The following is a 25,009-nucleotide window of genomic DNA, read 5'->3' as shown; positions in this document are numbered from 1 at the left end:
AGACCACCCCTTGAGTACTGTGTGCAGTTTTGGTCTCTGCTGTACAAAAAAGATGTAAACAGGCTGGAAAGTGTCCAGAGAAGGGCCACAAGAACAATCAGAGGACTGGAAGCCCTGTCATATAAGGCTGAGAGAACTCAGCTTGTTCAGCCTTGAGAAGAGAAGGCTTTGGAGAGACCTTAGTACTGTATTCCAGTACATAAAGGGCAGCTTCCAAGAGGTTGGATATTCCCTTATTACAAGGAGTCACATGGAAAAGTCAAGGGGTAATGGTAAAGTTACTGCTAGAGATACTCCAATTAGACTTCAGAAGAAAATTTTTCACCATGAGAACAGCTAGACATTGGAATCCTCTCCCAAGGGAAGTAGTGGATTCCCCTACACTGGTCAGTTTAAAGACTCAGCTTGACAGGGTGCTGGGCCATCTCATTTAAACTATAGTAGCACCTAGAAGGGTTGGTCTAGATGATCCTTGGGGTTCCTTCCAAACTGGGACTCTGTGATTCTCCCAGTTTGCTCTATTTGTCCAAACAGGACCTCTCCCTGCTCTTAGTAAGATGCCTCATATGGGCTAAGGATCACTGGAGCAATAAGAGGTTTGGGAGAAATTTTCACAGCAGCAAGCTGAATAGACACCTTGCTATCTAGGTGCTGTGCTGCTTCCTTCTCCTTTGTCTTTGTGTGAAATCCCACTTCACAATGTCTGCTGGGAGGAAATTTAAAAAGACCACCTACAGTCTAAAGCATTTGTTTTCCTTCTGTGTTGCACAGTGGAAAGAATTGTTCCATTTCTTTGGATACTAAGCAGCTGGATTCATCATATTTACTGATGACAGGGTGAAATTTCATGGACCTGATAAATGAGCATGATGGAGAATAAAAGAGACTCTTAAAAGGTTCTTATATGGATCAAATAATCTAAGTAGGCTTGCTAATGCAGAGGGAGAAAACAAATATTGCCCTGTGTTTATTTCAAAGTAAACTATAGGAAACTATAATACGACACACACCGACTAATTTTTCCTCAACATCAAAGCCCATCACTAAGTAAACAGGTTTGTATCACAGAAAACAAAGGCCTGTGGAAGCAAGTGCATAGAAAGCCCACAGATGACATGGCATTAAGCTCTTTTTCACCAGAGTAAACAGACAGAAACATAAATGGTGCTCTTAGAGTCACAGGCACAAACATTTCCCAGAAACTGCTATTAGATCCTGACCTTCCACTAGGACAAGGCATTGTGTGATTCTTTGCTCAAGGGACCATACAACAATCAGATGAAGCAACACAGAAAGGTCAGGCTTTTCAAAAGCAGGGTTAGGCTGCATGCAGAAAGTACCTGATGGTGCACATGAGCAGGCAGCCAGCCTGCCCTGCTTGCACTGTGTGAGACGAACCCCAAAACCTTAATCACTTGTCTGTGCTGTTCTGTAGGAAGCAGGTGATTTGGGGGGACCATACTGATTTCTAAACTCTTTCAAAATTTATTTTCTCCTTAAATTAAAAAAAGAACACCTCTAAAAAGAAATATTTTGTAAATTTCCTTTGCTTTGAATTCTCATTACAATAAAGAAGTCCTTTTTTTATGTAAAACTTTGTCTATGTTTAGCCCATATCTGGGGCTAAACTACAGCAGTTGTTCTACCACCTAATGGCCCCTCCCCAGCCAAGAAGGAGGATCAGGAAAAGAAGATGAGACCTGTGAGCTAAAATGAAAATACCAAATGAATACCAATACCAAGCAAATACACAAAGATATACTCAGTCTAGCAAATGTATGGTGGTCACAATAAGTGGGAAGGCAATCCTCGGGAGCAGACTGGGGAGTGAGCCCCTCCAGGGATGAAAAGAAGCAAGAGAAGGAGCCCAGGCAGGATCAGGAGCCCAAACAGGAGACCCCCTTTATAAGGAGTATGATGGCTATGGTATGGGATACATCTATGAGCCAACTCAGGTCAGCTGCCCTGTCTGACTCCAAATTGCTAATGGCCTGCATATCATGGCTTAACTAGGATTCTGTCCCAGCAAAACCAGAACAAACCTAGAGAAGAAGATTTCTGTACCAGTTTTCCATTTGGGAGGCCAAGCTGAGCTTATAAATATAGAACTTACCTTGAGAAAATGCAAATTGAACAAAATACAGAGACATAAATTCAAAATGCTGAAGCCTATGCTAAACCCACAGGTTGTTCCATGCTTGTACAAAGAATGCTTTAGTTTAAGCACACTTGGAACTGATCCATTTCTCATGAAATATGAATGTCTCATTTTCACATTTAAACATTTTTTTTTTTAAATAAAATGGTAATATTATTGCTGTTTTAAATTATTTATTTATCCAAATCTGGCATTCTTTTACACTAAAATACTTACAGAATTTATTGTAGGTTGGAGTGTTTTGTTGTCTCTGGCTGGGTTCCATACACCTAATCAACTTTAGTGATCCTTCCTGAATGCACTTCCCAACAGCAGACTTCATAGAATAGCTTAGGTTGTAAGGAACCTCAGAAGTCATCTGCTCCAGCCTCCCTGCCACAGGCAAGGATGCCTGTCAACTAGATTTGGTCACTGAAGGCCTCATCAAACCTGGCCTTGAACACCTTCAGAACCTCCCTGGGCAATCTGTTCCAGAGTCTCACCACCCTTGTACTGAAGAACTTCTTCCTAAGATCCAATCTAAACCAAAGAAAGGTTGCAGTATACCTGCCCAATGAAGGTAAGCCATGTATATCAACAAATACACCACTTCAAATACTCCTACTTCACCAAGATGATTAGCTGCTAGAAAGGGAGATGGGCTATACACGATCATAAAGCTCAAGCAGCTAGGATATATACATAGATGCATGCTACAGAGGTCCAAGTGCCATAAGGTTACAGCGCACAACTCATAAGAGTCAGTTGAACACATTCAAGGACAGACAGAATTCACAGTCACTGGAAGACACTGCTGTCCTTTGTACTTTGAACCATTTTGTCAGTTCTGAACTCCTGTACCTGTTATCACCCCTGCCATAGGGCCCAATAAAAGGAAACAAACCCAATATTTCTCACAGTGAGAGGAGCACTGTAGGTAGGCAAGGCTGAGATAAGCAGGGCCCTGCAGTTGTAGGCAGAGTTCAGAGCAGAGATTTGCAGTCAGCAGGCACACAGATGCCCATGGGGTCAGGATGTAGGGTCAGAGCAGCAGTGCTCTGGGACAGCACAGATGATCAAATGAAAGAGACAGACAGACAGACTGGAAAGGGAGATTTTGAAAGCAGCAACTGCAATTTCCTATACAAGAAAAAATGAGTCAGAATGACACATGGTACTTGGAACTATAATACAGGAGAAGTGGAAGCTCTAGAGGGATGTAGAGGTTTGTTCTTTTTTATTGCAACCAGGACCAGCCAAACAACTTGCCTCATTCAGAGAAAGGCAACAGCAAACAGCTTAATCATAATCTCTCTGCTCTTCCATTATGAGCTATCTCAGGATGTTCATCACTTTGAAATACACCCACCTCTCATTATACAAAGCAATCCAGGTGAATGCCAGCATCACATATGCTTTTGCCCAGGACCAGTGGTTCTTCCATAACAAGTGGATTCTATCAGGATATTTCTTCTATACCACAAGGTTCCTTTTACCACCTCAGAAGCAACAGATGTTTAGGGAGAGACAGTGACAAGAAATACTAATGCTGTATTCACCCTTAGATGTTTAATCCATTGTGCATCATTTTCATATTTGCTTTGTCTGTGAAATATCATCACCTCACCTTGATTATTTTTGGGTTCAGTTTTCACAGCTTCTATTTGAGACCTATTCCTAGTGCTGGACTGGGCTGAAACAGGAAGGGACAATTATGACCATTTTGGCCTAGATTGAAAAGATTCTTTAGATATCCATCAGAAAGGGAGATGGTCCAAAGAAAATCCATCTCACTCATAATTCTGTCTAGTCAGGCTTCCTGGTGGCTCTAATTTGCAGAAGCTCTGCCTAGCAATAAATCTCAATGGTCCAAACAAACCTTGATCATCTTGGTCACATCTCCTTTCCACTCCTGTGCAATGCTGGGAGATGTGTAGGAAACTGGGCTATAAAGCCTCTTTATTGGGTCCTCAAGGACACTACTATGTTTTGAAAATACTCAGGGAAGCAGTCTGGGTTTATTATTATCCACCCTTTTACCAGCAGAAAATAAAAAGACCACAGAACAGAATCACAGACTTGATCTATTGATAAATTAGAGACCAAAATGATATCCAAAGCAATTTCTCAGTCTACAGCTACAAAATTGGTTTACTGTAATGTAAAGCTCATGAATCATAATGACTTTACATATCAGAGCCGATTTCCTACCTGTTCCCCTTCTAGATGAGAAAGCAGCTCAAGAACTCTGCCAAGAGGTTTCATTTTCCCATGTTAATTTTGCATCTCAGTGCAGAGGTAAGAGCTGGCACATTCAATAATTGAGCATACAAAATACTCCTGGGAACCACCATGCTGTACATCTTTTGGGTTTTTTGATTCTTGATCCTTTACACATTCTTCCCCACATCCATGCAAATGGGCAAGGTTTCTAGGGAAAAAATACTTAAAGAAACCATTAGTATTCCATTACCATAAAGTCCATTTACATAGCAACAGCTTCTGCAGAAACTAAGACTTACCTACTGATAGAAAGAGAAGAACACCAAACTTCCTGCCCTGTTAAAGAAGAGGCATGCCAGTGGATGAGCAAAACTGTGGAGCATTACTAGCACTGGGCACAGGAATGGTCCTGTGAAACATCTGAGGTAAAAGAAAACCCATCCTCTCACCCCACATACTAGAATATCCCACTTCCCAGAAGGTAAGTGTATGTCTGAGAAAGATGATGCAGAAGAGACAGTGAATGCATTAGCAAGCAGTATGAGTGGAGCTATCAAAGGTTTTAATCTAATAGTCACTTCTGCCCCAAGTTGAAGAGAGACATGCACCATAGGACCAGAAATACTATCAATGAGCCTAATCTGCAGCATTCCAGAAAAGCAGGAAGCACGAGTGTACATGAAGTATCATATAGAAATTGAAGGCAAAGCCTCAATGCACCTCTTTTCAGCCATGATTTACAGCAGAACTTGGAGGTTGGACTGTATGGCCCTTAAAGGTTCTTCCAACCAAAAACATTCTATGATTCTTTGATTTTGGAAGTCCAGGGACTACATGAATAGTTCAATATAATGATTTCAAGTAAAGGAGAGATAAAAAACCCACCACCAAAAATCCACACAGTAACAAAAATCTCTTAAGGGTGCTCATGATTCCTACTTGTATCCATGAAGTACTTTCAACCTTTGTTGGCAGAGCCTCTCCACAGCCATTTGCCTGTCCTCATGTTACTCTCCTGTGGTCTGTATCATAAGCATTTTCAGCCCTCTTTACGTTCATAAAACCTCCTGTACTTGCAATAGCTTCTGAGTGTTTTTCTTGCTTTCTAGTCACCAGGAAACATAGCTTGATTAATTTAGAGATCTCTTTTCATGACTGTAGAAGCAAACAAGAAAATTAAATTAGCCTCCTTTTACATTTAGTTCTGTAAGTACTTAGTTCAATTATTACTCTTAATCTTCTACTGGAAGATGTTCTGGAGTCAAGATAAAATTCCTCTGAAATTAATGTCTCCTACACTGCTCTGTGATACACTTGTATCCTTACCTCAGGTTATTGCAGTAAGACTCAATGCTCCCAAAAGTCCTAGTTACAACCTTCAGAGTAAGTTCTTAATAGTCACAGGGCATGTCACAGCAAATACCTTGTGATACCTTTGTGTCCAGAGAGGTGCCAGCACAAAACTTTCCACTGGGACCTGATTATAGCTACCAACCAGCTGCTGTATTTTGTGCCAAATGGAGCTTTGCCAAGGTATTGTTTCAACCCCATACAACATAGCCTTACATGTATTTCTGTGCCTGTGCATTATGGTTGACATTTTCAAACAGCACTGTCCCATTCCCAGGATACAGAGATACTCTACTATTTGACTATCATGCTTTGCTGCTTCTCTCTTTATTCTGTTTTCCCCTCAGGTCTAATGCATTGGTGTGAACTACATGATACCTGTCTGGAAAACAGAGCTTTCCCTTTTTTACCAGGAAATAATTAATCCCACCTTCCCATTTCGTATTTAGCCGAAATCTACATGAAGCTAAGTCAATGGTGAGAAAAGGCACAAAAATTCTGGTTTCCCTGTTTACCAACATGCTGTTGGGGACACAAACACATTCAGTGGGACAGAGACTACAGTTTTGTGGCAGTTTAGGCTGTGCCTTTAAGAAAAGGATAGCTGCAGAATTCTCTAGCTGAACGTTTGGGTGTAAAAAGGAAAACAAAGATTGATTCTAAATTAATTTAATTGGTCAGATGTGAGATGTACCATAGCAAATATCTCTAGCATTCTTTCTCTCACTCCAGCTTCAGGCTGTTTGACTTTTCGCTTCTTAGCCAGAGAGCATGCAACTCACCTTGGAATGAAACTGATAAGATAAGAAAACTAACTTTCTTAACAACTGCTTTGAGCTAACGAATTTCCCTTAATAGCCTTTTCTCTCTCTTTCTCCTTTTTCACCTAATTAACTACTAGGGGAAAGGGGAGGAGGGGGAGAGAGGTCTGGGGGGAACCTGAGGGGGAATTCTCCTTGGGAGGATCTGTGTTTGTGTTCTTTCCTGTAAATTCTTGTATAATATTGTAAATACTGTATATTTTGTACATATTCATTGCATTCCATTGTGGAGTGCAGTTTTGCTTGTAAAGTACAGCATTCATTCGCTTCTCCGACTGGGTTAGTTGTGCTTTATTGTTGGTGCGTGTGGCCTAAAGCATCGCACCACTACAAGTTTTCAGTGACACAGACTCTTGTTTATCAAGTGGCAATGATGTTCAGAAAGATGTTGCAGAATAAAAGTTAAACAGAATTGTTTATATTGGAAAAGACATTTAAGATTGTTGAGTCCACCACTGAACCATGTCCCTAAGAACCACACCTTATAAATACCTCTTTTAAATATCTCCATGGATGATGACTTAACCATGCTACTTGGCAGCCCATTCTAGTGCCTCACAACCCTTTTGGTGAAGTAATTTTCCAACCTAAGCCTCTCCCAGCACAACTTGAGGCCATTTACCTTCACCCTGTTAGCTGATACTTGGAAAAAGAGAGTGACACTCACCTCACTACAGCCTCTTTTGAGGTAGTTGTAGAAAGCAATAAAGTCATCCCTGGGCCTCCTTTTTGCCAGACTAAACATCCCCAGTTGTATCAGCTGTTTCTCATAAGACTTGTTCTCTCGACCTTTCACATAGTTTCCTGCATTTCTTTGGATGTGCTTCAACATCTCCATGTTATTCTTGTAGTAAGGGGCCCAAAACTGAACCCAGTATTCAAGGTGCAGCCTCAAAAGGTACTTCTGCTATTAAAGAGGGAGAATCACTTCTCTAGTCCTGCTTGCCACACTATTTCTGATACAAGTACAAGAGACTGACCTTCTGATTCACCTGTTATATGTCTGAACTCCAAAGCCAAGGACCAAAAAAAAGTAAGAATACAATAATTGCAGAATTGTTTCACTCCCACTCTTTGCTCTGTACAGTTTCTAGTCTGATTCTTCTGCTCCTTCACTGCATATGTAATATCCTCAATTCAATTTGGCTCATTTGAAAGCTGATGCTCAGGCTGTCCTCTGCAGCTAATTAAATTCCTTGGCTTTCAGCCCTCAGGGACTGCATCACCCTACTTTAGTGTACCTGGACTGCTGTGCAAAATCCCAGACCCAAAAGTCACATTTCTCAGCACCATACACAGCTCACTGGGAGGCACAGGCCGTGTAAAAAAACATCCCAAATATCCTGCAGTAAGTATATCTCAATTCTTGCTCCTTCACATAACTCTCTGACAGAATTTATGACTTTTGTTTCAGAGGCCAGAGGCCTCAGCTCTGGGTAAACAGATCTGAATCCTAGCCCAGGGCTATCAGGGCTCATGGAAAAAGTTTTAAACTAAACTGGAAGGGAGTAGGGCACAAACTCCAGCTTGTTAGAAATAGGCCTGAGGGCACCCCACCAATGTTTGAAGGATGGTGTGCTACTGAGGCCTGTCAGTCTACCCTATCAGAGGAGGGAGGGAATAGAGACACACCCAGCAGCAATGATGCTGGGGTCACTGATAAATTAGCAACCATGGGAGCACCTGAGAACAGCCAGGCAGGAATTAGGACTTTTCCCTTCAAAAATTGGCAAGACCTTTAGACCAGCTGTAGTGTATCTACACTAAAGCACACAGCATGGAAAGCAGATAGGAGCTGGAAGTCATTGTGTATCAGGAAAACTATGATCTAGTGACCACCACAGGAACATGATGGGATGTCTCACACAACTGGAGTGCCACAGTCAATGGCTACAAACTCTTCCAAAGGGATAGGCAAGGAAAGAGAGGTGGTGTGGTGTCCCTTTATGTCAGGGAATATTTTGACTGTATTATGGTTAATGATGGTGATGATAGGGTTGAATGTTTATGGGCAAAAACCAAGAGGAAATCCAAAAAGGCAGATGTCCTGGGGGGAGTCTTGTGTGGACCACCTACCCAGGATCAAGAGACAGGTAAAATATTCTTTAGGTATCTGGGAGAAGTCTCATGATCACTGACCATTTTTTCTGGGGGGGACTTCAGCTTCCCTGATGTCCGATGGAAGAAGAACACAGCAGAGACCAGTCCCGAAGGTTCCTACAGTGTGTAGAGGATAGCTTTCTGACACAGCTGGTAAGGGACTCAGTTAGGGAAGGCACCCTGCTGGACCTTCTGTTTGTGAACAGAGAAGGACTTGTAAGTGGTGTAAGGGTTGGAGGCCATCTTTGGTATAGCAATCATGAAACAACAGAGTTCTTTATTGCTGCAGAAGTGAAAAGGGGGGTTCAACAGAAATGCCACCTTGGACTTCTGTTGGGCAGATGTTGGCCCCTTTTGGAGACCAGTTGACAGAATCCCTTGGGAGACATGCCTGAAAGGCCAAGAAGTCCCAGAAGGCTGGACATTGTTCAAGAGGGAAGTCTGAAAGGTGCATGAACAGGCCGGCCCCATGTGCTAAAAGATGAATTGGCATGGAAAAACAGGGAAAAAGGCCACTGAAGAAGGGGCAGGACACTTGGGAGGACTACAAGGTTGTTGTAAGGCTATGCAGGGAGGATAATAGAAGGGCTAAAGCCTATCTGGAAATTAATTTGGCTTCAGCTGTTGAAGACCACAGGAAATCCTTCTACAGATACTTTAGTGTCAAAAAGATGACTAAGGGGAATCTGTCTTTTGTTGGATGTGGGGAGGAGCGGTCAAGGATGAGGAAAAGGCTGAGGTACTCAATACTTTCTTTGCCTTAGTCTTTGGTAGTAAGACCAGTTTTTGGCTGGATACCCAGCCCCCTGACACAAGTCTATGGGGCCAGGTGGCACATACCCAGGGGTACCAACAGAGCTGACAGAAGTGCTCACTAAGCCACTTTCCATCATTTACCAGCAGTCCTGGCTAGCTGGGGAGGTCCCAGCTGACTGGAGGTTGGCAAATATGACTCCCATTTACACAGAAACAGCTGGAAGGACTGAGGGAACTACATATCTGTCAGTCTGACCTCAATACAAGGGAAGGTCATGGAGTAGATCATCTTGAGTGCCATTATGCAGCAACCAGGTGATCGGGCCCAGTCAGTGTGGGTTCATGAAGGGCAGGTCCTGCTTGATGTCTCTTTCTACAACAATACCCACTTAGTGGATGAGGGAAAGGCTGTGGATGTTGTCTACTTGGATTTCAGTAAAGCCTTTGACACTGTCTTCCATAGCATCCTCCTGGAGAAACTGGCTGCACCTGGCTTGGATGGGTTAAAAACTGGCTGGGTGGTTGGGCCCAAAGAGTGGTGGTGAATGGAGTTAAATCCAGTTGGCAGCTGGTCACAAGTGGTGTTCCCCAGGGCTCAGTATTGGGGCCAGTTCTCTTTTTGTATCTTTGTAAATGATCTGGATGAGGGAATCAAGTGCACCCTCAGTAAGTTTGCAGATAATACTAAGTTGGGTGGGAGTGTTGATCTGCCTGGGGGTAGAAGGGCACTGCAAAAGGATCTGGACAGGTGGAATCAATGGGTCAAGGTCAATTGTACAAGATTTAACTGGGCCAAGTGCCAGGTCCTGCAGTTAGGTCACAACAACCCCAGGCAATGCTACAGGCTTGGAGAAGAGTGGCTGGAAAGCTGCCTGACAGAAAAGGACCTGGGGGTGCTGTTTGATAGCTGGCTGAACATGAGCCAGCAGTATGCTCAGATGGCTAAGAAGGCTGACAGCCTCCTGGCCTGCATCTTGATCTTTTGATCTTTAAAATGCTTTCCAATGTATTCAGCAGATAATTCAGTTTCTTCTTCAAACTTCTTTTCCTTTCCCAGGCTTTCCAGCCAGATCTTTGCTTGACATCCAAGTCATCATATTGCCAGTCACTTTGCTGCATGCTGTTCTCTTTTCAGAAATGAATGTCTCCTTAGTGTACAAAGCAGTACATTTTCATATGCAAGGAAGCTTCATAGAGTATGGATGAAACTTAGAGCACCTGTTCTGTCACACAGTCTGTAGATTTGAGAAACAGTAGCAATAACTGAGTGGTAGAATATAAAGATATTTGGAAGTGGCAGGCAGGAAAGCATTAATCAAAGAGGAGGGTAGGGAAAATAATAGGATTAGCTCTAGGTAGAAGGATCTGATGAGATTGCAACATAATCAGGAAAAAAGAGAAAAGGGAAAAAAACACAAGAAGGCTTTGATGAAATTCTGAGATTGGATTAGGAAGACTAAAATGAACTTCTGGAACATGCTTAAGATCACTTCAAATGCCATTACTCCACCTTGATTCCTTTTTTGTGCAAGCCTTATGGCCAATACCCAATTCCTATGTTTCTGATTTTGTCCTAAGTATAAAGATGTTGCCAAACCTCTTCAGTAAATTAGTGAACCTGTAGCAAGCTAGAAAATTAATTAGCACTCAAGCATCTCAGTTACATGGAGACAGACTTTGCTATCAGGTTCTAAGGTCTAATAACACACATAAGCTTTCCTACTTGAGACTGACATAAAAGAATATTTGAGACAGAATTTCATTTGCCTAGGGTTATATCCACTTTCAGGGTATAATTTGAAGCTTTTGAATCCTTATTTCTATTTCATTTAAACATGTCAGAATACTCAGTTTGTAGTAAGTACAAATTTACATACAGGAGACACTTGTCTAGAACAGGAGTTGCTTGTCATTCCCTAGTATGTCACCAAAAGGTCATTCTGGACATATTTGTCTTAATTTTATTGGTGCTGTAGACACCTCATTTAAAAGCAGTAGATCTTAGAGCCTATTTTACCACAGTTAAGCCAGGCCATGCCTTCTCTGCATAGGCAGTTGTTTCCACCTCCTTCAGAAACAAGTCTAAGCAGCTATACTTGCAATAATGTCTAATTACCTAGCAAAGCCAAGAGACTTCAGAGTTGATGGAAAAATAAGAAAAACAAAAGAGCCCTTTCCCTTGCAGTACTCTTCACCAACACCTTGCACACAATATTCCTTCTTGTACATACTCACAAATTACCTGTTTCTACCAAGCTTGCTTCCATGATACTTACACATTAAAAGCATGCTGAACAATACCTCAAATTACTGTTACATTTGCACTGCAAAGCTTTTGCCCACTCTAGGAAATTTTGTCATATTTCCTTTATTTATATCTTGTCATAGTTATAAACAATTCATTTTCCCTCAGTATGGATTTTCTGTTATCTCAGAATTATTACCAGTTAAAAAAGAAAGCACTTTTTTCCAATATAGAAATACTGAGATAAATTAACCCTTGTAAAGCCAGCATATTCAAATCAAGCAGGAATTTAGTCCATCCATGAGAAATCTAGACATTTCTAGAAGTGGCTCTAACTTACATCCCAACATTCATGTAACACAGGATTTCCTAATAGAAAATATGTTCAAGATGTGACAATTTATGTGTTTAAAATCTGAATACTATCAAAACTATTTGAAAGAATCTCCCCCTTGGCCAAAAAGGATCTGTATTTGTGACACCTCATATTCATTGGTGCTGTCTGAAGATTCAGTTTTGAATTGTGAAATTCTGGTTAATGTTTTTTTTTTCTAACCTGATAGGAAACTCTCCTTTGAAAAATATGCTTTCTTTTTTTTGGCAAGAATAAACTTTAGACTAGACTAGAATAGACCAGGTTGGAAAAGACATTTGAGATCATCAAGTCCAACCTATCATCCGACACCCAACACCATCTAATCAACTCAACCATGGCACCAAGTGCCCCATCCAGTCTCTTCTTAAACACCTCCAGTGATAGTGACACCACCACTTCCCCAGGCAGCCCATTCCAATGGCCAATCTCTCTTTCTATGAAGAACTTCTTCCTAACATCCAGCCTAAACCTCCCCTGGCACAGCTTGAGACTGTGTCCTCTTGTTCTGGTGCTGGGTGCCTGGGAGAAGAGACCAACCCCCACCTGGCTACAACCTCCCTTCAGGATGTTGTAGAGGGCAATGAGGTCTCCTCTGAGTCTCCTCCAGGCTAAGCAACCCCAGCTCCCTCAGCCTCCCCTCACAGGGCTTGTGCTCCAAACCCCTCCCCAGCTTTGTTGCACTTCTCTGGACACCTTCCAGCAAGTCAACGTCTTTCCTAAACTGAGGGGCCCGGTACTGGACACAGGACTCAAGGTGTGGCCTAATCAGTGCTGAGTACAGGGGCAGAATGGCTTCCCTGCTCCTGCTGGCCACACTACTTCTGATGCAGGCCAGGATGCCATTGGGCACACTGCTGGCTCACATTCAGCCCACTATTGACCAGTACCACCAGGTCCCTTTCTGCCTGGCTGCTCTCCAGCCACTCGGACCCCAGCCTGTAGCACTGCATGGGGATATTGTGGCCAATGTGTAGAACCCAGCACTTAAGATGTGTTCAATCTCATGCCCTTAGACTCTGCCCATCTGTCCAGCCTGGCAAGGTCCCTCTGCAGACAGATAAACCACAGATCACAAGAGGCAGTAAAAGTAGAGCAACAAAAATGCATTGATGGAATTTGACAGAGAAAAATACTGATTATATTTACTAAAGCCCAAGAGTTCATAATGGGATGGCATTCAACAAGTCCAAGTGCCGAGTGCTGCACTTTGGCTACGGCAATCCCATGCAGAGCTACAGGTTGGGGTCAGAGTGGCTGGAGAGCTCCCAAACAGAGAGGGACCTGGGGGTGCTGATCAACAGCTGCCTGAATATGAGCCAACAGTGTGCCCAGGTGGCCAAGAGGGCCAATGGCATCCTGGCCTGCATTAGGAATAGTGTGGCCAGCAGGAGCAGGGAGGTCATAGTGCCCCTGTACTCTGCTTTGGTGATGCTGCACCTTGAGTACTGTGTCCAGTTCTGAGCCCCTCAGTTTAAGAAGGACATCGAAACACTTGAACGTGTCCAGAGAAGGGCAACAAGGCTGGGGAGAGGCCTTGAACACAAGCCCTATGAGGAGAGGCTGAGGGAGCTGGGATTGTTTAGCCTGGAGAAGAGGAGGCTCAGGGCTGACCTCATTGCCCTCTACAACTACCTGAAGGGTGGTTGTAGTCAGGAAGGGGTTGGTCTCTTCTCCCAGGCAACCAGCACCAGAACAAGGGGACACAGTCTCAAGCTGCGCCAGGGGAGGTTTAGACTCGAGGTGAGGAGAAAGTTCTTCACCGAGCGAGTCGTTCACCATTGGAATGTGCTGCCCAGGGAGGTGGTGGAGTCACCGTCCCTGGAGGCGTTCAAGAGGGGATTGGACGTGGCACTTGGTGCCATGGTCTAGTCATGAGGTCTGTGTTGATAGGTTGGACTCGATGATCCTCGAGGTCCTTTCCAACCTAAGTTATACAGTGATACTGTGATAAAAAAGGAACTGAAAATTTCTCCCCACCCTTAGACACTTGCAGTGCAAGTAGACCAAGGTGGGCAGCCTTCTGTGAAAAGCTAGTCACAGCTTTGAAGTGATGCTATCTGCACTTTCTTTGTGGAAGCTCATGGAAACACTAAAGAAGCTTTCAGCCTCTGGAGATAGTGTTCCCTTTATCACACTCTCAGACAATGAACTTTTGGCATAGAGAAGATACAGCTCTTCTACACAAGGTACATTAAAGAAATTGTGAAGTACCTCCTGCTTTTCCCCAGACTTGCTCTTGTTTCCAGCAACTTTCTGTACCTTCCTGAGCTGCAACAGTTTGCACCTTTAGGGAAATAGATTCAAATAAATAAAAATCAACCCACCCCTCTTTCCATCACATCTGAGTTATATCAAATCATTTCTCTTCCTGTGACAGTCCCAAACCTTATGTTTTCCTAGCTGCAATGTTTCACTCCTGCCTATCCCACCATGCTTTCCAGCATGTTCAGCTCCTCCCAGACAAGGAAACCTCTGAGGGGATACACAGGAAAATGGCAGAAAAACATAGAGGAAGAATTTTTGAGGCAGTAACAATATACAGCTGTCATGGATTGAGTTGAACCTGCTGCTGTTATTCAGAAGCAAAATTATATCACATACTAAGGAAATTCAGCTTCTACTGTTTCAGCAACTGTAATACTAGATACTTTGCATTTATATAGAATCTTTCACCAAATGATCTAGGTATTATTTAGTCTAGAAACTCTGGACTAAATGTAGTAGATGATGTCTACTATGCTTTTATAAACCACTTATTGCAGCAGGATCCAGTATGGCTCTAGGATTTAGGAGTTATTGTAACAAGGACTTCCTCTTTAAATCAAACCAAATAGCAGCATTCTCAATAGACATGAAGAGCAGTTAAACTGTTTTAAGTTTTGTTTTACAGCAAAGAAAATGGGATTCAAGGAGCACTAAACAACTTGAAAAGAGGTCATTATGATTCTGTGGAATCACTTCAGGGATTTGCTGTCTTGTTAGGATAATTTTGCAGAGCTCTCCCATTTCTGGGACTGGGGAAACCAAAAAAAACACAGAAATGCTTGAAAATTGCCAAAGACTTCAATACCCCCAGATGGATGAGAGCAGGGTTAAATTGGTGATGCTTTTGGGACAAGCCAAGATTTATGCAATATACTTAAAGTTATCTATTACAGACTTGTTCTAGTTAACAGCGCAGTTCTGTAAGGATGTTGTAGCAAAAGTTCTAAGCTGCATTGATTTTCTGGCCAAAATCTGAGAAATAAAGGACACACTGAGAGCTTAAATTATTTCCTACTTTTGCACTTCTTGTGGCTAGGAACTGGGAGTACATTGTGAAAGTTTTAGAGTAAAATGCATGTCAGGTGAAGAAAACATGGATGCTAATGACAGTTAAGAGAATTAAGCAGCAAAAGTAGTGCAAATGACATCTTAAAAAAGAAAAAATACAAAGCTACTGCTTCCTGAATCAAGTGGCATTACAGTCTTTCTCTTAAAAATCATTTTGAGGGCAGATTTTAGTAAAGTACATTTTTAGTATAGTTAGAGGCCAGGTTCTCCTTAGAAGCAATAATTGCAGTATCTATAGCTAGAAAATCTGATTTTCTGCTTGTTTTACAGAATCACAGAATTATTGAGGCTGGAAGAGACTTCTGATATCATCAAGTCCAGCCTATGACCTAACACCACCACACTGACCAGACTACATCACTAAGTGCCTCATCCAATCTTTCCTTGAACACCTCCAGGGACCACAACTCTACCACCTCCCTGGGCAGTCCATTCCAGTGTCTAATTGCCCTTTCCATGAGGAACTGCTTCCTAACATCCTACCTAAGCCTCCCCTGGCACAGCTTCAGGCCATGCCCTCTTGTCACAAGTTGCCTGGGAGAAGAGCCCAGCCCCTACCTTACTAAAGCTTCCCTTCAGGTAGTTGTAGAGTGGGATAAGGTCCCCCTGAGTCTCCTCTTCTCCAAGCTAAACAATTCCAGCTCCCTCAGCCTCTCCTCATCAGACTTTCCCTCCATTCCCTTCACCAGTCTCATTGCTCTCCTCCGGTCCCACTCTAGCACCTCAATATCTTTCCTGAAGTGAGAGGTTCTATTGTTCTTTACCTGTCAAAGTTAGTGCCTGTCAAATATCACAACATTTTAAGCAAATAAACTCTTAAGTAAATTCCTCTAAACTGAATCTCTGTTTCTAATACAAGAAATTAAATACTTCCTGCTCATACTGCCTTAATTGTTTAAGGTATTTATGCACTCACCCTTTCAGAATTTGAAATTCTTACTAGCTTCAGGCTGAAGTGAATCTTAGTATTCACTTTGGAGCTAATTTTTTCTCTGTGTTTCTTATAGCAACAATAAATGAAACCTCAGAAGCTCATATTAAGTTATTTGGACTGGTTTAGCAGCTGCTAAACCTACCCAATTTCAGAGACAAATACTCTCTGTATTATACTTCATGGGATAGGAAGCTGTAAAAATCATTCCTTGCCTAAATCACCCAACTGCAGTTCTGCAGTTCCTCTCAGTCACTTAGAGATGCCTGCTAAAATTGCCAAAAGGAGCACATTTTCAGAAGGAACCACACAGTCTTTCTTCTGGAAGGATCACATTAAAAAAACCAGCCTGCTCCTTTGGATATTGGGGAATTGGGGGGGGGAGGGGGGGAGGGGAGAGGAAGAGAGGGAGGGGAAAAAATCAAAATAGAAGAGAAAGGTGACTGGGGGGTGGGCAGGAAAGGATCCTTACATGTTTTCATTCCCAAGTCAGGTTTTTTGTTTTAAAATCTTGTAGTTATTATTTGATTTGAGTTTTAGAGGTAGAACTAAAAGAGGAATTAACTGCTGCCCTAAACTGCAAACTCAATAAATTACTGCTTTGTCTGTGGCATATGAAACTGTATCTACAGGTTTGTCAGCTATCATAGAATCATAGAATGATTTGGGTTGGAAGGACCTTAAAGATCATCTAGTTCCAAATCCCTTGCCAGGGCAAGGACACCTTTAACTAGACAAGATCATTCCGTCCAGCCCATCAACCAATCCCACACCACCTAAACAGCTAACCCATGGCACCAAGCACCCCATCAAGTCTCCTTCTGAACACCTCCAATGACGGCGACTCCACCACCTCCTTGGGCAGCCCATTCCAATAGGCAATCACTCTTTCTGTATAGAACTTCTTCCTAACATCCAACCTAAACCTCCCCTGGCGCCTTGAACACCTACAGAGAGGGGGCAGCTGTGGAAAGCAATTACCTCTACAGTAGAAATCCTATTTTGCTTTTTATTTTTTTAATTATTATTATTCAGATACTTTGTTTTATCTGCTTTTTCAAGGGGAAAATCAAGTTTAATGATTGGGTGAAGGCTGAACACTGCATGACCTGTGTTAGCATGAGAAATCTCAGAACTGCTCAGAGATGTTATCTCCAGGGATTTTTATAGTACATATTTTATGTATAATCTGCTTTAATTTCTCTGTACTTCAAGGTGGTTGCTGTAGATTATTGCATAAGTAAAGTGGTTTGTTTATGCTCTGCTGATACTGGCTCCAAACATATTTGGACTGCTGTTTACTCACCCTCACTCAGTTTACTCATTGTGATTCACAAAGAACGAAGCTCTAGTAAGCTATATGCTCTTTTAACAAATACTAAGGTCTGGCAAATTGAACATCTACATGATTTTCAGTTTTCTTTTTGCTACCTGGAAACCTATATACATTACTTTTTATTGAGGCATGGCACATGCAAGATTTACAATGCATTCCTGCTTTCTTGCCCAGCAAATGCTGCAGCCTGATCTGTGGGTCCTGCAGGTCTGGATCAAGAAGAATGTCCCAGGGTCAGATCACAATGATAAAAGGCTGGCTGATAGTTCCACAAAAGGACTATCTGAAAATCAGTTAGGGAAAGGGAATCACTCTGAGTATTAAAATAATATAAAGAAGATGAGATTCAACAATGTTCAAAGTAATTAATTCAGAAGCTAATAACAGGTGTTGAAGCTCTACAGTGAGATCTCTCCAGCGGGAAAGAGCCCAAGAGAAAAACATTTTTGGCTGATCAGTTCATTGCAGGGAAAAAAACCCCAAGAGACACTCTGAAGCTGTGAATATGAAAGAGGCACATAATTAGGTAAGAAGTTTTCTATAGAACTTAATTAAAATGTACAGAGCAATGAGACTGCGCCTGAAATGCTCCTTACAATGTTGTTGCCTACCATGTTGTACCTGGTGCAGGTCCAGCCAGCTCTCACAGCCTCACCGCAGGGCACAGCTGAGCCACTCAGCCACAGGCAGTCATGTCTGGGAATGCCTGGGTAAGAAAGGACAAAACATTGCCCTGCAGCCAGGGCTGAGGGAAACAGGATGAGACCCAGACCTGACAGCCACAAGGGAAAAGAAGCAGGAGGAGGAGGAGATGAGGTGCTCCAGGCTCCCCAGCTGAGACTTCCCTGAGGGCTCAGGAGAGGCTTTTGCTTCAAAAGTTTTGTATGTTAGGTTACGGCTGGTTATAGGGAACAGGTGGAGAACACTAGCACCCAATCCCAGCTTAAGCAAAGACTGCCTTCTAGGCTAGGCAAATCCATGAGTCCCTTTTCTCCAGCAGAATTGAAAATGTAAATCCTTACACCTGTAAAGCAGAGACCAAACTACTTCCTTTTCATAGGGGATAGTGCCACGATTAAATAATGCAACTAAAATGCTGAGTGCTGAAGTGATTAATGTTCCAGATATTTAAAGAGACAAGTCTTGTTTCCTCAGATGATTTTCAACTAGAAGAACAAAGCTCTAATAACCCTGCAGTCTCCACTCTCCAGCAAGCTAGATGAACATATTTGTCTTTTAAAAGCTAATTTCTATGGCTGTCTGTTGAAAAGCTGCTAGAGCTATAGGCAAACAGGAACTGATTTAGCTACTCAGATGGAGCAGACTTTCTGGAAATAGGAAAATTATCTATGTAGGAGGTTTGCCAGCAATTTTAATAAATTACACTTTAAAAGATAATACCATGAAATGAAAAAGTCATCTTTAATTAAAACCTCCATTCTTAAAAGCATGCATATACATTTAGCTTTATTAAATAAACACAGTAGAACTGCTAAGCAGGCTCAGAGTGGCTAAAATTCTGGATTGAGCTATTTTTTAAAATTAGATTTCTAAATTAAATTTAGAGCTTAATGGGGTCACAGCTGTCTTAAATAGTCTTAATCCAAATAACTGCAAAAGAGATGCACACCATTTTTGGAAACTACAAGAAGACCATTGATGGAAATCAATGACTATTTCTCTTAGCCTTGGGTTGCAAAAAGAAGTGAGACTGTTAATTTGAAGAATCAACTGGGAGTTCAGGAAGTCGTTTACAGAAACACAGCCTCTTCAGAATGCAGATATGTTTAAATTAGTTGTCTGGTATTTTTATAGCCTAAGGGAAGAAAGACTTTCAAAGTAATGTTCAGAGAACCTGAGGTACTATCTTGTTCTTTTGCCACTTTCCACTGGACCATCTCTGTATCTGTGAACTGCAAAGGGAAATTCTGGAGTCCAATACTATAATCTGAGTTGTTGCCTGTAGTTGAGGTTGTGCTTGAATGAATTGGCTAGGTGGGCTCCTGGTGGTCATGGCAAAGGACTTGCCCTTGTGCTTACTCAACTTTTCCAACAGGATTCTCAGAATTACTGAGTAAAAATGGAAGTATCGATGTAGCTTCAGTGGTTCTTGCTGCTTTTGCTTTCTGGCAGGTGTCAAGTACAGACTTGAGACATGTGGACATGGCACTTTGGGTCATGGTTTAATAGAATAGAATAGAATAGAATTAACCAGGTTGGAAAAGACCTTTGAGATCGTCAAGTCCAACCTATCATCCAACACCATCTAATCAACCAAACCATGGCACTAAGCACCCCATCCAGTCTCTTCCTAAACACCTCCAGTGATGGTGACTCCACCACCTCCCTGAACAGCCCATTCCAATGGCAAATCACTCTTTCTGTGAAGAACTTCTTCCTAACATCTAGCCTAAAATGGCCATGGTGGTCTGGAACTGATGGTTGGACTTAATGATCTTAGAGGTCTTTTCCAACCAAAACAATTCTGTGATCCTGTGATAATTTACAGCCCTAAAACAGCTGAAGAAAGTGAGGCAAAGCAGAGATCAAGTGAGACTTGTGTCTTGTTCAAAGTGGCATCAGCAATTTCTTGCATTATTGCCAGAATATTTTTGCATAGCTAGCATCATGTCTTGTGGGAGAGGGAAAGGTCTTTCATAAAGTCCATCAGTTTTGGGGTTAGTCTGTTAGTTTAAATACTTTATGTATGTATGTATGTATGTATGCATTAATTTATTTCTTCCTTAAGCTTTAATCTTCCTGCTTTGGCATTTTTTATTCTCTACCTAGTGGAACCAGGTAGGGATGTATTATTGAAATTTTTATTGTTTCCTCCTGAAGAAAATAAGTAGAATTGATGTAGTAGATACATTTCAACTTCTTCCACACTTGTAACCATTATGATGTGGCAATATTATTTACTAAAGCTGACAGAAGGTAACAAGGATCTGTTGCAAGCAGTGAGGTGGATGGAGTGGCACAAGTGAAAGAGCAGGGCTGTGAGAGAGCAGATTTCTCTGCTGCGGGTCTATGAAGGGACTTTGATGCACAAAGTTGAATGACTTTCTTACTCTCCTTGTAGATAAACTGAATTTAAAAATACTGAGAACCACTTTAAGTCCTTCATGCTCTTTGACAAAGATCCAAATATTGTCACAGTTTTATAGTATCCTGAAAAGGTACCTACAGCTGAAAGATAAGTTCCTGTCTGGAGAGCCAGGTAGCAAACATTAGGCTGTCATGAATAGCTTTTCATTGTATGCCTGTCTTTAATGAAGGAACAAGCAGCTGGAGGTAACAAGACATTTGCAAGAAAATTAATAGAACTGCTCATCCAGGTAATTCACTAATCACCTTGGCAGGCATCCAGGATTAAAACCTAAATTGTTCTTTACATTTAATTTTAGCTTTTAGAAGCAGAATTGTCTAGGTCTTCTACCAGTTTCCACTATGCTTTTAATATTTTCTGGGAATAAGTAAATTAGATTTTCTGTGCCTTTACATAAAAGCTGATATTGTTGAGGTGTTAAGGGACATCTTCATGGAATCCTGTGTACTCATATTTACACTGGAAATGCCTCCAGTGTAAATATGTAGAAAAGGAGCTAAAATGAGACAACTGAAGTCCCTATTATATTCTGTGGAGAAGGAGTGGTGCTTTAGCATGAAACTAAGAACACATCAAATAGATGCCTGAAAAGGTGAACTGATTTCAAGCAGCAGTAACACACAGGACTGCCAGATACAGAACATGGATTTACAGCCTTGTCAGCCAGCACCCATTCCATGGGATAGGATTGTCCCAGCAAAAATCATATACTCCACAGTATCATCTGAGCTATTCAGGCCAAATCAACACATGCCTTGACATTTCTGCAAGGATCCTGGAAGTGAATTCCATCTTCTGAAAACACACTTGAGAACAGAGGGCACCTTGTTTCTAACAAGGTTTTCTTCTGAAGCACAGAGTACTTGTTACCCTGAGCACTTTAGAAAAGGAAGGACTGAATGCTTACACTGAAATTCCCTTTTCATCTTTACATGTAAATTCCTCAGCACCTTGGTGCTGGCACTCTCAATGTTAATACTGTACATGCTTCATGGCTGAATGAAGGGTGCTAGTCTACCTAGATGCCAGCCTAGCACATCCAGGACTAAGTGATGCTCCAGGGAGCAATTTCAACTTTACAAAAAGATAATTTCAGACATACATTAGTTATCCTCTTGAAAAAAACCAAACCACCACAAACCAGAAACCCATGCACTGATTGTCTGCATAGCAGGCATTTGAAAAATCTTCTTGTTGTAAGCTAAAACTGTAACAAGGAACAGAATTGCTGCTGCTTGTGGAGTGGAAGGGGAAGAGTTCAAAATTATGAATACAAATCATTGGTTGCAGTAACCTTTATGGAAAATCTGCTAATTCCAGAGAACCTCTAATCCAGCAAGAGAAAAGCATATGCTCTGTTTTAAGCAGTATATAATTTAATTGATAGCTATAATTATTTGAACAGAACAAGGAACAGTATCAGACAACATGTACTGTAAGTCTGGCAATTTAATTTATTTTGTCAGCAGTTGGAACACAGAGCTGCTCATGTTTGTTGGTAGTTCACATTCATCATTACATTTATTTGCTTACTTACAAATGAAGTGCTCCTTCTCTTTCCAGCCAAATAAATTACAAAGTAGATAACACAAACATTAGACAGAAATATGAATTGTACAGGAATGGGAAACAAGGATGAGAGGCAGGGGACTCAGAAAAAAATTGCTCAGTTTTAAAGATTTAAGCCAAGAGAAAGAGGATCTGAAGACTCGGAAGTTTGTACTGCACGTTGTGTATACAGCAACACATCCACGCTGTTTAATATTTGCCAGGCAGATCACAAAGCCCTCGCAGGCTGCAGCAGCAGATAATCTCCTTGAACGTTTTCCTGAGCTCCTGACTCCGGAATGCATAGATAAGCGGATCGATGATGGAATTGCACATGATGAGGATGAGGTAGAAATTAAAGTGGGACATGAAACACACGCAGTAAGGGTTGTAGGGGCAGGAGATGTAGAAAATCAGATGCAGGAAAAAAGGAGCCCAGCACACAACAAAAACTCCAATCAAAATGGTGAGAGTGATGGCCCCTTTCATGTTGGCCCCTTGGCGAATAGGGCCAGTCCCAGGAAGAACAGCAATCTTTTTGATGTGCATCCGTGCCATCATAAACATATGGACATAGAGGGATGCCATGAGAATGAGCATAGTGAAGAACATGCTAATGAGACAGATGATGACAACACTACTGTCAGAGTAAATGATAAATAAAATGCCTGAGACTGTGCAAGCAGCCCAAATGCATGTGATGATGACCCCTACACGCTTCACCGTCATGATATTATGGTACTGGAGGGCATAAAAGATAGTAAAATACCTGTCCACTGCTATTGAAAGCAGACTGCAAATTGATGCAAGCAAGGAACTGCAAATCACTGAGTCAATGACATTGTCAATGTTTATGGTAAAGCTCTGTGCATCTGTGTCTGTATTATTTAGCAGCGTGATGACAATTGTTTCTGATCCATTAGATACACTCACTAGCATATCAGCCACTGCCAAGCTACAGATGAAGAAGTACATGGGTGAATGGAGGTTCTTGTTCTTGGCTATTGCCACAATGACCAAGATGTTCTCCAGCAAGCTGATGATGCCCAAAGTCACAAACACTTCGGGGGATACAAAGAGTTGCTCATAGCAGCCTCCTGAGGAGTGGCCCTTTGCACTGGGCTCGCTGGCACCTCTGTGCAGTCCATAGCTGTGGTTCCAGAAATGGAGAGGCTGGAGTGTCCCACGGTGCTGGGTGAAATTCATCTTATGGAGATGCCCTTTCAGCTTCCTGCTTTTAAAACGCCTTTCCTTTTTGCATTCCTTTGAAAACCTTCTTTTGCTTTTCGGCTTGGGAAGAAAAGAAAAATACACCAGCACCGAGGCAGGCAGCAGTTCAGAACACTTACACTGCTGTTACAAAATAAGGTTTCAAACTCAGAAATACTGGTTTACTCTTTCACAGATGCAGTTTCTGATCATCATCACATTTACCTTGGTGGTCTAGGTCACAGAGTCCAAACAATCTGTAAATTTGCATCAGATTCTCCCCTATGGTCAGCTCCTGTTTAGTTCACATATGCTGCAAGGCGTTTTTGTTCCATTAAGAGAGGCAAACATTAAATGCCCAAGGGACCGATGCAGAGCAGAAACTAATTTCAAACTGCAAGCACTGGTCTGGCTGTCAGACAATGCATGCTGGCTGCCTGCTTTATGGTGTGTGGAGGAGAAAAATATTCAGGGCACTCTCCGCCTCTGCTTTGCCTTCCAGCCAATGGGGCTCAGGAGCTGCAGAAAGTCGGGGGACTGCTGTTTCTGAGCCTCTCTGAAACATTGCAGATGCAGCAGAAGCTACCAGTAGCTACGGGAAAGCAGATGGGCTACCACAGATTTGTTTCCTTTCTTTAACTTCTCAGAATAGTATTTTAATATTGATTTTTAACCAGCAACCTTTCAGAACTGTACTAGCAGGCTCACAGAATTCCTGCAGCTGAACTGATGGCTTTTCTTTTTTCCAGATTGATTTACTGTGATTTACTTTTGCCCCTTCTGTGGCATAAAGTTGCTCTGACTTGTATATGTGGCAAAATAGGAAAAAGAAAAGGAAGTAAGAGATTACATCTCAATTCTTTCTCCCTGATCTCCCTTGCATTGCTAACTTTTCTATGCTTTATTTGTCCATTTGCAAGATGTGTTCTTGCAAGGTTGCATCATACTCTCTAAGCTTCTTATAGTTTGCAAATAATTGAGACTATCTAAGGACAAAAAAATAAAAACAACCACCCAGAACAAGGAGCCAAAATCACAAAGGGCTTAATAAATTTTCCTAAAGAAAATAGTGTGGGGGTTTTTTCCCCCCAGGTAATAGCCTTCTTTATCTTATTTTCATGAAGGAAAAGATGATAGCATTGATTGCAGGAGCCCTGGTACCATCAGGAACTAGAATGTTGGGCAGAAAAAGGCAGTATTTAGAAAAGATGAAGGAAAATACAATATAATAGTACTGTATTGGCTCATGCAATAGTAATGACACAAAAGCATCAATAAATCTTCTAAACACCCATCTGGAAGGATGTTCCTGGGCTTACCTGGCATAAGCTGTATGTCAGCTTGTGTGCAGTCTGCCAGGGAAAGCGCTTGGGAAGAAAGAGGAAAGGAATGCCAAATGAATATGAAGAGACAGGGACAGAAGTAATTTTTCTGTTTCCTCTTCAAGCCAATATTGTAATTTCAATATTCATAACAAATATGCTAAGCAAAGCCTAAAATACAAGTGGATTTTAAAGCTCTTGAAGCTACAGGGA

General features: G+C 41.8%; 1 protein-coding gene and 1 long non-coding RNA gene across 3 annotated transcripts in view; one reads left to right on the top strand and one right to left on the bottom strand.

The window, feature by feature from the left end:
- LOC137452518 (uncharacterized) overlaps positions 1 to 25,009 on the top strand; it is a 93,311-nt gene that overhangs the window by 21,168 nt on the left and 47,134 nt on the right. The window contains exon 4 of one of the 2 annotated variants that reach the window (XR_010990104.1): positions 15,612 to 16,249. The exons of the other annotated variant lie outside the window; for it this stretch is intronic. This is a non-coding gene — a long non-coding RNA (uncharacterized lncRNA). Of the gene's footprint in view, positions 1 to 15,611; positions 16,250 to 25,009 lie in introns of those variants that run through there. 2 annotated transcript variants of the gene reach the window in all.
- MC4R (melanocortin 4 receptor) lies at positions 22,218 to 23,662 on the bottom strand. The gene has a single exon (XM_068160977.1). The coding sequence runs from the start codon at positions 23,469 to 23,471 to the stop codon at positions 22,476 to 22,478; it is 996 nt and encodes a 331-aa protein (XP_068017078.1). The 5' UTR covers positions 23,472 to 23,662; the 3' UTR covers positions 22,218 to 22,475.

Source organism: Melanerpes formicivorus, unplaced genomic scaffold (assembly GCF_026170545.1).
Source record: "Melanerpes formicivorus ecotype bairdi unplaced genomic scaffold, bMelFor1.0.p_v2 SCAF_55, whole genome shotgun sequence".
Lineage (NCBI taxonomy): Eukaryota > Metazoa > Chordata > Aves > Piciformes > Picidae > Melanerpes > Melanerpes formicivorus.
The sequence above is the reverse complement of the archived record's forward strand: the minus strand, read 5'-3'. Positions and strand labels throughout refer to the sequence as shown.